General features: G+C 35.9%; 1 protein-coding gene across 1 annotated transcript in view; it reads left to right on the top strand.

Moving 5' to 3' along the window:
- The window catches only part of Nme7 (NME/NM23 family member 7), a gene marked incomplete at its 5' end in the record, with an annotated part of 185,758 nt that overhangs the window by 136,154 nt on the left and 36,499 nt on the right, over nt 1-13,105 (top strand). The window contains one exon of the mRNA XM_023706324.1: nt 11,800-11,907. Within this exon, the coding sequence (XP_023562092.1) occupies nt 11,800-11,907 (108 nt within the window). The remainder of the gene's footprint in view (nt 1-11,799; nt 11,908-13,105) is intronic.

The following is a 13,105-nucleotide window of genomic DNA, read 5'->3' as shown; positions in this document are numbered from 1 at the left end:
TTTTTGGCAGAACCAGGGATTGAACTCAGGCCCTTGTGCTTGCCAGGGAAGCACTTATTCCACTGAGCCATCTTCCCGGCCCCCATACTTTTAAATACTTAAGAAACTAAAAGGTCTAGAAGACTGGTTCCAATGCAGACATCATATAGAACCTTCTGATGTGAGAAGTACTGAAATGCTGTAAGACATACCAACATGAGTAACACACAATCCTCATTTCCAAGAGGCTTACAGTTAAATTACTACATACTTATTAAATTTTATTAATTGGTTACCTTTAAGATACTGAGCAGTATTCTTGAGATTTAGGATACAACATGAAACAGTACGGATGTCACTTACATTTTTGTTTTATGTTTTCTGAGACAGGGTCTCACTCTGTAGTACAGCCTGTAGTTCAGGCTGGCCACAAACTCGAGGTGATCCTCCTGTGTCAGCCCCCAGTGCCACCACACTGGCAAATGTCCTTGCTTTTAATCCTGTGTCATTATAAATTTTATTTTACTTTAATCTTTTTCATTTTAAAAATATTTTATGGGGCATAAATAATAGAGAAACAAACTATGGGGGAACAAGACTAAAAGAGAATGTTAGGACAAAGTTGAAAAGTTTTCTGAACTATCATGTCTTACAACCTTGGACTTCAGCAATGAGGAGCCATCAGTACTGTTTGGAGACGTCCTACCATACTGACTTCATAGCTACTGGACTAAGACAGTAGCTGTGGAGAATGGAAAGAAGTTTACAGAACTGAGCAGGTGCTGTGGAATCTGTCCCAAGTAACCTAGAGTTACCTCCTATGGAACCCCTCAGGGCTTTGCATACATATCCAGTGTAGGTCTTGTCACACCTGGGAGGCTTTTAATGAGGTTTTGAAGTAAGCTTGTACCAGCTTACAAGAAACAAATTGGTAGTATCACTTCCCAATTCCAGGTAGTGGGAGTATTTACACCATGAAAATGGAGGGCTGGGGAGATAGCTCAGTTGAATAAGTGCTTGCCTGGCAAGCACAAGGGCCTGACTTCAATCCCTGACTCTGAAAACAAAAAACAAAAAAAAAAAAAAAAAAAAAAAAAAAAAAAAAAACATGAAAATGGAAAAATAATACATGTCAATTTTATTATCTTTTATTTTTTGCAAGTTAATTGTTACACAGCTACTACCAACTACTTTTGCCTGATTTCTTGTAATACTGTGACCCCCTAAGAATAAAATTATCATCTTATTAATTTTAATTTCCTTATCTCAGATACAGGTATCTCATATGTGCAAAAAATACTGCATAAATGAAGAGATAGATTAACAAATGGGGTAAATTATTAGGTAGTGACCAATTGGTAGTTGGTATTGATTGAAGTTGTTAGAAGTAATTTTATGTTATCTAGCCTGAAAACTTGGGATGATAGTGATACCACTAGGAAGAAAAAAAACTTGATTGGTGTTGGAGAAGGAGGGATGCTAAGAGAATGTATTTGGTTTGATTTGGGACATGTTGTGTTTGAGGTGCTAACAGAAAACTAGAATTAGAGTTGCCCTGCAATTGTTTCATTAACCATTGAGTGACAGTTTGAAATTACTTTTGCTATGGTTTTCTAAAGTACTTAATGGTAAGGGATTTTTTATTACATTTTCAATTTCATTGGCTGATACTGGGTTATTCAGAATTTTTATGTCTTCTTGATTCAATTTTGGCAATTTGTACCTATCTAGGAATCTGTCCATTTCTTCTGTGTCTTCAAGCCTGTGAGAGCAAAGATCTTCAAAATAGCTATTGATGATCTTCTGAATTTCCACAGGATCTCTAGTAATCTCTCTCTTTTCCTTCCTTATTGCTTGAATTTGAGTTTTTTCTTTCCTCTTTTTGAGGTGGTTGGTTAGAGTTTTATAAATTTTATTTAATCTTTCAAAGAATCAGCTTTTGGATTCATTAATTATTTATATTGTTTTATTTGTCTCAATTGCATTAATTTCTGCTCTAATCTTTATAATTCCCTCCTGCCTTTGGGCTTTTGGTTTGGTTTGATCTTCTTTTTCTAAAAGCTTGAGGTGCATAATTTCCATCAGAATTTTGGAAAAAGCAGTTACTGCTTAGAATTTTCACCTTGACTAACTCAGTATGCTGATATCTGTGATCGGAGAAACTACATCGAGGACAGCAATGTGTAATAAACCATGGCTGAATACCTCTCATTTTGGACTTCTAAATGTGTACCATTGCTAATGTCTTATCAATTATTATATCTCTTTAAAATAAATTAAAACAAAAAAGACAAGGAAAAAACTTAAGATTTCTTGAAAACAAGCACCAATATTCAATTATTTCCCCAGTCTTGCATAACTCAATCTGTTAATCTGAGCAACAGATTTGACGATAAAAATAGATAACAATCATTGTTAATTACTTATTCCTGTTTTAAAAATCTGTAACATACGTATTGTTGTATGTTACCCTGTTTCTGTCTTCTTTTCTATATGTTTTGCTTCTGTTTTTACTCTTCAAAATAAAATAAAATAAAATTTTAAAAAAGTACTTAATGCTATAGACTAGTTGAAATTCAAAGTTATTTATTTTTTAAAAAGATTGCTCATGCCAGTACTATAAGAGAAAATCAAATTTTTGTAATGAAATCTGAATACAGTTTGGTGGAAAAAGCAGAGATCAGATCATCTAAAGGAGAATGAATAAGTGAGCAGGTTTTAACAACATAAATTTGGTGTTTCAAGATCGTGGTCAAGGTTTACAATGTGCTAGGAAGAGAGAATGAACTTTGGGGAGATGAAAGTTACCTTTAGAAAATATCTCTTAATAGAAAGTTTTTCTTTTTAAAAAAGATCATGACCACAAGAAAAAATATCTTTCTACAATAAAATGCTTGGGCACAAAAGCAAACTACTTCTAGAAAGCAATAACTTCAATCAAAATTATTCAAATAACATATCCCAGCTTAATATTCTCATTAGCAGAATGTCAGTACATTGTGAATATATCACAACTGTCATTAACTGCTTGTTTTTCTTTATGTAGACAGGGTCTCATTATGTAGTCCAGGCTGGCCTTGAATTCACCATGCCCAGCTCATATTCTTTCCTTTAGCAGTGAAAATCTATCATCAAGATCATATATAAGGATGTGACTTAATGCATCATAGATTTTAAAATAGGTAGTAAAAATAGAGAAACCTAACAAATAAGATGAAAGATCATTTATTATGAGATCTCTAAAGTTTAAAGTGAAATGATCTTTTATAGAAAGACTGTACGTATTCAATAGAACCTACATTCATTCTTCATAGAATTTAGATGTGTCTTAATATTCCAATTGGAAAAAAATCATTAAGGAATGTGCACAAGCACATCTAACACTATTCAGCAGATTGCTCCCATTCTGCATATTTTCCACATAGCATTTTATATCTGTGATATTTATATTTGTATTATCCTCAATCAAGATCACAAAACAAGTCTTTTTCAGAGCTATGGGAGTGATGCGTAGTGTCCATTTTCCATTAGATATGTTCTAATTTGAGGAAATCTGAGTTAAAAAACAGGTAAATTAAATGGTTATTACTTATACTTTAAAAGGATATTCTTCAAAATTCCTACAATAGCCACTTCTGAAGAACATGATGTATAACCAAAGCAGCAAGCACTATTGGTAACCAGGAAGCACAGTTTCTCTACTACATCATTAATGAAGTTAATAAAGCATGTCTGTTTGAATATGTTAGTCATTTTATTCATCCCTTCACTCATCTACTAAATCATTAATACTGTTATTCAATGAATCTTTCATGAGCATTCTGTGTATTTTTAAATAAAGGTGATAGACCCTGTCCTTAAGGCATTTATAGATTACAGGCATGAGGCAAAGGTATTACAGAGGCAAGGCAACCTGTTAGACTAATATAGTCTAAACCAGATTAAAAAATGAACTGAAACAATAGAAGTAGACATAAGGAGAAAGAGGAACTTGGGGATGACTATTGGGATTTTAGCCTAGGTTATGTGATAGGTTACCTGTTTCTATACATGAAGAGAGGAAATCAGTGACGAGAAGGAGTTTGGGAGGGAAGACAGTAACACTTGTCCTCAACTTTTGGACAAGTTGAGCATAGTTGTCTATTCCAACCTGTAACTCAGAAAAGGAAACTGAGCAGAAGTTTGGGATTACAGAGTCACTTAAAGAGACCTGAAGATTAATGAATGAGATTGTCCATGGAGAGCTGGAAGGTAAGAAAATAAGTGAATGGCTCAGTAGAATAAGTGCTTGCCTGGCACATGCAAGGGACTGAGTTCAATCCCCGGTTCTGAAAAAAAAAAAAAGGGGGGGGGGGGGAGGAAGAAGAAGAGGGTCCTCAGTAGAAAGGAGATAGAAACATAGGAGCCTGAGAAGGAATAGTTAGAACAGGAGGTGGATCATGGTGTCATACAGGGTGAATAAGGAGAGAGCTTCAGAAATCAAGGTTTCTCATGCTAAATATTAAAGAGAGTCACAAATAGGAAGAGTCATGGATAATTAGAAGATAATCAATGATCAGTGTCTTTTGCCAGATTGGTTTTGGTGACCTTGTAGGGTACAGGTTAAAGGCAAAGGCAAGTGAAGCTTGTAAAGACTTATGGAAACAGCAAAAGGGATGGGAAAGTAAAGTCTTTAAAAAACAAATTTTGTGGGGCTGGCTATATAGCTCAGCAGATTAAAGCACCTGCTTAGGCGGATGCAGGGACCAGGGTTCAATCCCAGTGTGCTGTGCTGGCCCCACCCCTTGGGCACACCGATAGGGTGACTGAGACTGGGTGCAGTGGTGCATACCTGTAATCCCAGTGCTTGGGAGGCTGAAAACAGGAGGATCACTATGAGTCTGATCTGTGTAGTGAGATCCTATAGACCCTGTACTAAATACATTTAAAAAACTTTTTTAAGTGAAACACAAGTATTTTTATAGGATGTGTAGGAGAAAACATTAGAAAGAGAATGTTGAAAATACAGGAGAAAAGCACAGGAGTGCTTTTCATGGGGTGGAAAGAGGGGTTGGAAGCTTTATGTGTTTGGGTGTATGTGCTTGAGTGTGTGGAGGGGTGTGGATGTGTAGGAATTTTCTGAGAGACAGCTCTTATTAATCTCATTTTTTTTCCTATGAAGCAGGAGACAAAGGTGTTTGCTAAAAGAAAAGATGTAGTTAGGAATGGGGGCTTGTGGATAATGGTGACCACTTGCAGTGCCAGCTGTGGAGGGTAATGGGACAGTGGGCATGAAAGATGAATAGGTAGTAGGGAGTGCAGGGATAGACAGAAACAGAGAGCTAGGGAGAGACATCTTTGGATGGCAGCATGAAAAGCAAGGTTAGATTAATTTTCCTCAAGGTGTAGACTAAGGTATTTTAGTCTATAGAAGTGCATATTGTAGATATAGTTGTATTAGTGCAGCTTTTAAGTAGTAGATTGAGATATTGTCCCTGGATCATGGAATAGAGCTTGTCTAGCTCTTGACAGTTCAGTAAGATGAAAAGTAGCTACATGAGATTCTGAAACATGTGTGATTCAAATTGAGATACATTGTATATTTAATATACACACTGGACTTTAAAAACTTAGTAGAAAATAAAAATGAGAACGAGGTTATTATCTATTGAAATGATAATATGTTGGATATATAATATAATATATTATCAAAATTAATTTCACTGTATTTTTCCTCTTTTTTTATAATGTATTTAGTACAGGGTCTACAGGGTTTCACTACATAGATCAGACTGATAGTGATTCTCCTGTTTTCAGCCTCTCAAGCATTAGGGTTATAGGTGCACGCGCCACCATGCCTGGTCTCAATCACCGTCTCAGCACGCCCCTGGGGCAAGGCTGGCAAGGCATGCTGAGGATTGTACCCTGGCCTCTGCACTCTGCCTAAGCAGGCGCTTTAGTCTGCTAAGCTATCTGGATGGCCCTTCACTGTATTTTTTAATGTAACCACTAAACAATTTAAAATGGGATATGTGATTCACATTATATTTCTTTTTTTTTCTTAATCTTTTATTTATTTGTTTGATACAGGATCTCACTACACAGTTCAGACTAGTAGTGCTCCTCCTATCTCAGCCTTCCCACCTCTGGGATTACAGGCATGTGCAACCACACCTTGTTTCAGGGCAGCACCATACACCCAGGGTTCCAGAGCAGCACAGCATGCAGTACTGGGGATGGAACCTGGTCTTTGTGCTTGCCAGGCAGGCGGTTAGACTGCTGACTGCCTCCCCAGCCTCACATTATATTTCTTTAAAAGAAACTTGTAACTTTAAAGAGAATTGTAGAACATATAAGAAAGTGTAGGAAATTAAGCATTTGAAGCTAGCTCGCCTCACTTACTTGGATCTTTGGTTATATCTGTCTTCAATACTGAATATAACCAGGCTAGCCATATCTGTAAAAGGCAAAACTGCCTTAGCTACATCATGAGCACCTACTGTTTAAGAGCCTCATAGTACGGAGATGATGATTTTATCTCTTGTTGAATGCTTCCAATTAGGCCACATACTATTAAACATTGCTCCCACCTTTAATTCAGCCTTGAACTCTGAACCAAGATCTTTCCACTGGTATGTTGAGATATATGTTGCTGTTTGGGAAAAAATGATGTTAAATTTTGTAAAACTGATATCCTGATTTGTAAATTAAATTTACCTATTTCCAGATCAGTTTGTCCACTGCTATTTCTGATGGTACTTTTATAACTTTCTTGAGACATGAGAGATTTTGGCTAGAGGACTAATTGGCTAGAGGTGACTTTGGAGAGAGTCTCACCTGATAAGGGCCAGGTGGCCAGCACAGGTGCTACATAGTTAGTTCAAGGCCAACCAGAACTATTACACAGGGCAAGGTGGAGAGAGAGAGAAAGAGACAGAGAGAGAGAGAAACAGAGACAGAGAGAGAGACAGAGAGACAGAGAGAGAGAGAGAGAGACAGAGACAGAGACAGAGGCAAAGAGAGACAGAGACAGAGAAAGAGCTAGATGCTTTTGAAAAGCTAAATGAAGCTGATATGACCAGATCATTTCAGAGGACAGCAGAGAGGTAAGCAGATCCAGGCCACGCAGGACTCTAGATCATGATGGGAATTTTTGATTTTAAGGAAAACATCAGTGTGTCTTAGGCAAGGTGCTGGTGTGATTCACTATGTTTTATAAAGCTCATTCCAGTAGGTGGACCCTACCAGAGGAATCTGGATAAAATGTTGCCATTAAAAATGGTGAATGTTTAAATTTAAAAAAAATTGTTATAGTAAAAGAGATATTGCCATGAATCCTTTTCAAAATACTCCCTCTAGCTTCCAATACACATTCCATTGTTCTTGCTACTTTCTGAAGCAATTCTGGAAGTCTACTTTTTTGAGTACCTTTAGTTGGACTGCCATGGCTGCCTCAGATATCCTGAGTCCATTCAGATCATTACCTTTCATTATGAACTTGACTTTGGTGAAGAGGCAGAAGTTATACCATGTCAGATCTGATGAAAAAGGCGGTGAGGACACACTGTAATATTTTTATGAGCCAGCCTTTCCATTAGATGGGTAGAGCTTTTATAATAGCATTTTTTAAACAGAAAAGAAGTAGAAAAGTATTTACCAAAGCAGTTATTTTCTTCTATATTAATATTTATACTCTCAGAGTTTGCTGATGTGAGTTTTTATAGTTTTTGCTGAAGTATAATTTATATATAAAAGTGATTAAGGAGATTTGCTCAATCCTTTCCCTTTGGTACTGCTGTGAATTGAACCCAGGAAACACTGAATTTCATCGCCACCCTTTTTATTTGAGAAAATAAAAATGTTGCTCAGGCTACCTATAGACTTGTAACATACCTGCCTCAGCCTTCCGTGTAGCTGGGATTGTAGAAGTGGGATATCAGGATTTCCCAGTTCTTTTAACAGATAACTTATACCTCACCTAAGACTTCATTTGCATCTTAGCCAGTGCTTATTGTTGCTTGAAATATCCAACAGTTCAATAAGAGACATTGCTTATCATATTACGTGGTTTATTTAAATCTAGTAGGAAAGCCAGGATTGAATTGTCTAAATGTTTTACCTGAAATAACATTAAATTGTGACCCTTTTCGCATTATAAACTTCTATTACAGCTGATTTTTACCTAATGAAAAGTAAAATGTGGAGCCTGTGAGTTCATAAAGCAGATGTTTTAATGATTCCTCATAGATTAATGAACTCATATAGTATTAGTACAAATGAGCGTGTTTACCATGCTCTCTCAGATGACACATTCAGGGAAATAGCAAGTATCTAGTTGAGTTTAACTTTGCAGTCACAAAATCTATGTGTAGGCTCTAAGAGGATTTTTAGACCACAGAATGTAGCCTTTGGATCTCTTGTCTGGTTTCCTTTCTTACTTCCAGTTTTTTCCCAGTGTTTTATTATCTTGTGTTAGTTGTGACTCAGTCAGATACCACTTGTCTGCAAGAACTATAAAAGTATAACTGGGAACGGGGAGATGGCTCAGTAGAATAAGTGCTTGCCTGGCAAATGCAAGGGCCTGAGTTCAATCCCTGGTTCCACCAAAAAAAAAAAAAAAGTACAACTGTACTAGTACAAGGTTATATGCAAATGGAGAGACTATAGGAGGGTCTGTTTGGTAAGATGCTGTACAGAGCCAGAAGAGTCAAGCAGAGGATGTAGCACATGCGCACTGTTCAACATTGCAAGGCTTCTTAATAAAAAGTACCAGTACTGGTTAGAAATAAGAACATTTGCTGTTTTAATTAGTTTCATTACTGGCCTCGCTATTGTCTTATTACTCTTGTTGACTGTAAAAAGAGGGCAGTGATTGTAACACATTTTAAAACTTTGTTTCACATCTTTGTTTTACATTAGAATGGCTACAGTGTCACTATATGACAGAAGCTTTTAACTCCATTATATCTTATGGGACCACATTCATTTATGTGGCCTGTCTTTGACACAAAATGTCACAGTATGTCACAAGGCTATAATTACATGAACACTTTAAAAAAATTTCTTTAAATGGTGGAGCCACAAATGTGAATTTCTAGGACTGAAGGTTTTTTAGATCTCTTTTTAATATTTATTCAGTTATTTGTATTACAGCTTATATAATTATCCTCTAGGGAGGACTTTTCCTCTTGTACTTAAAATTTTCCAGAATTGCACTGGTAACTTAATGATTAACCGCCTCATGCTGCTCATAAAAATGTATTCTGTAGTTGATCATAAAATTCTCTTCAAAGTTCTACTATCAGTAAATTTCACAAATATCAGTTTGTTATATGGAAAGTCATTTTGCTTCTTAGGTACAAAATTCAATACCATCTTTCTTGTGTTGTGGAGAACTAATAGAATACATACTTTGGAAGCATTTAGTTCTTCATCTAGACATATTTTTATCAGCCATACAGGAACCATTGATATTCTTTAAAATGTACACATCCACAAAATAACTAAATAATTTATTCATTCTCAGTATTTTACTAACCACCATTCTATTTGGTGCATTTTTCTGTCTTAGAGATCATTTTTTAAGCCAGAATTCTTTCTCCCACTGCAGGATTACCTGAGCAGAATTTTTAGTACTTACCATGGACTGTGAAATAACCAAGCAGTTGATGGGCCTGGGCAGTCAAGGTGGTAGAGAGGGGTGACTATGGCAGGAATTTGGTGGAGTTTATAAGACCATTGACTGTCCAGTGAATGCAAATAACTGTTACTCTCCAAAGAATAATTTTCTCAGCATAACCTGTCATTTATGAATATTGCATTAACTTTAGTGAGAAGTACTTATGGTATTAAATGAAATCATATGTTGGCAAAGTATTTTGTGTTGCCTTTGTATATCTGATAATCACTTGCACTTCTGTAAGGGAGAAGGAGTGGGCATGCTAGTATGGTTTTTACCATACAGCAGAAGGTGCATGGATTTGTTAGAAATAAAGAGAAACAACTTATCAGTAAATGAAGAAGGCAAACGATCTATGAAGGATGACATTACTTTTAGTGTTTCATCTTCACTTTTAGTATTTGTTAATATTTTAGTATTTTTATGTGTATATACATATATGATGTTTTATAGTAATCAAAACTAAAATCAGTATATCAGTGCCTTTTTAGAAAGAATCCAAAATAAAATCCTAAGCACAGAACATATACTCACTGCTGCAAGTAGCATGGGCTATTTCTTTACAATAAACCTTTTTAACCAGTAAAAGGAGTACTCTAAAATAAAAATAAGAATAATAAATACATAAACCAATAACACAGCCTTTTGTTGTTATTGAGTATCATATATTATGCATAATTATATGTGCTATTTTTATATGGTTGGGAGTAGAATAGATTTTTACATCAACATCACCACAAATATATGAGTAATTTGTATTTTACATTAGGATGGCTATGACGTCACTATATGACAGAGAACTTTTAACTCCATTATATCTTATGGGACCACATTCATTTATGTGGCCTGTCATTTTCCAAAATGTCACAATTTGTCACAAGGCTATAATTACATGAACACTTTAAAAAATTTCCTTAAGTAGTGGAACCACAAATGTGAATACTGTTCACATTTTTGTGCTCATTTGGACCCCTGTCACAATTCTTTTATTTTCAGGTTCATACGAATGATTCCTTCAGTATCTTGTCCCTTTGTCTGTTGGGCTCTCTTTCTTCTTACATTCTTGTCCTAAACTTGAACACACTCCTTTCTATTCCATTTACCAGTCATTATCAATCATTGTAGCCTCCTTTCTCCACCCCTGCTCATCTCATGTATCCTATCTCTTCATTTTCTGGTTAACTTCTTTATAACCACAACTTTTTTTTTTTTTTTTTAATCACTGACTCTTACTTTGGAGTTTTTTTGTGTTCCTTGTTTTTTTAGACAAGGCCTTACTATGCAATTCAGCCTGGCCTTGAACTCACAGCCATCCTACTGTTGCAGCCTCCTGAGTGCTGGGATTACAGGTGTGTGCCACCACACACACACACACACACACACACACACACACACACACACACACTTATTTTAATCATTGTCCCATCCATTTGGCTCAGCTCAGTTCCCTCCATCTGCCTTTTCATTGTCTTTCCCTCACTCCACATTCTATGTCCTGAATTTCTTTCTTACTCAAATATTTTATACTCTGTTGTTATTATCCTTTTTGTTTTGTTGTAGTCTCTTGCTAGAACTTACAATTTTCATGAAATTCAGGGCTATTTGTGACCATTATCTGTCTCCAAAGTAAGCTAGTAATAAGCAGATACAACTGTAACGTTTTTTTAAAAACCTTAAAAATGCAATACCATTAAACTATTTCCTTTTAAATCAAGTTGATAAGATTGTTATCTTTTCTTTTTCTCTTGTGGAACCAGGGATTGAACTCAGACCCTTGCGCTTGCCAGGGAAGCACTTATTCTACTGAGCCATCTCCCTGTCTCCAATATTATTATCTTTATAAGTCTTTTAGAATAATAAACTGAATATTTTCTGTCATTCCAAGAATCTGTTGTTAAAAAAGAAATGTGATTTTCCCTCTCAATTACAGTAAATTACATTGAATTGACATAGGTTACAGTGGGCCACAGGAAGAAGCTTCATAAGTAAACAGTGTTTTCATTGCTCAGAACTTCCATACATTCATGCTATTTCCAGGAAAAATCAGTACCCTCAATGCACAACATGTATTTTAGAAATAAAATAATTCAAGTGTTTCATATAGCCAGTGTTTTTCTTACTTGCACCCTGTCACTAACTCTATGTGAATGTGTATTTTATAGGAAATTGCCCGGCATTTACGCCCTGAAACCCTGAGGGCAATCTTTGGTAAAACTAAGATCCAGAATGCTGTGCACTGTACAGATCTGCCAGAGGATGGCCTCTTAGAGGTAAGATAAAGAAGAGTAAGCATCTTATTTATATTAAGCTCATAAATAATCTCAGCAGCTCTCATATGTAGCAAACCACTTAATTTTCTTGGATTACTCTGTTACTTGGCCACCTGATACCTTCACATGGCAATTTGCAAAGGCCAGATTACAGCTAGACACAATGAAATGCTTCTTCAGAGTCAGCCACTGGAGAGGCTGAGCAGGAGTTTACCTGAGCCCAGACATTCGAGGCCAGCCCAGGCAACGTACCGAGACCCCATCTGTTTAAAAAAAAGACCAAATTGCAGTATGCTCTATATAACTAGATAGTCTTCAAAAAATTAACATACCATTTTCTCATTGACATACATTGACTTAAAAATAGTAAGAAATTACAACATTGATTAAGTCATGTGAAACATGGGTTTTTTTGTGAAACATGTTTTTAAGTCATGTAACATAATGTACGGATGTGTACCAACTCCTATGATTAATGTAATCATTAGGTCCTGCAAGCATTTGCTAATGAAAATTTTAAAATTAAATAAAATGTCAGTATGTTGCTAGTCATAACAATATCCCATGAAATTAAGAAATCCAGGGTCAGTCAGATAGCTCAGCAGACTAAAGCACCTACTTAGGAGGTGCAGGGATTGGGGTTCAATCCCTAGCATGCTGTGCTGGCCCCATCCCTGGGGCTCACTGAGACAGGGATTCAGACTTGGGGTGGTGGCACATGCCTATAATCCCAGCACTTGGGAGGCTGAAAACAAGAGGATCACTAGAGTCCAGTCTGTGTAGTGAGACCCTGTAGACCCTGTACTAACTACATTTTGAAAGTGCAGTATACAATGCAATAGCATTAAAAGTATTAACTACCATTTCTAGGTACTTTTTATGTACTAAGCTCTACTGTGATAAATGCTCTGTATAAATTATTTGTTTTAATTACCATGGCACCCTAATAGGCTGCTATTATTGTGTCTGGTTCTTTAGGAAAGGGAAAGTAAAAACTCAGAGAAGTTACTAATTTTTCTAAATAAGATAATAATAGACAGAATCATATAGATACCTGTCATCTATTCAGTTACCATAAAATAAGAAATGTAAGAATTCTAAAAAAAAAAAAAAAAAGTGAAAATCAGTCTGATTTGGGGTTAAGAAAGTCATTTGTGGACCAAAACACAGAAACGTTACATGGAAGATTCGTACTTTT

This window comes from Octodon degus, unplaced genomic scaffold (assembly GCF_000260255.1).
Source record: "Octodon degus isolate 3935 unplaced genomic scaffold, OctDeg1.0 scaffold00250, whole genome shotgun sequence".
NCBI lineage: Eukaryota > Metazoa > Chordata > Mammalia > Rodentia > Octodontidae > Octodon > Octodon degus.
This window is presented reverse-complemented; position numbering and strand designations above follow the sequence as displayed.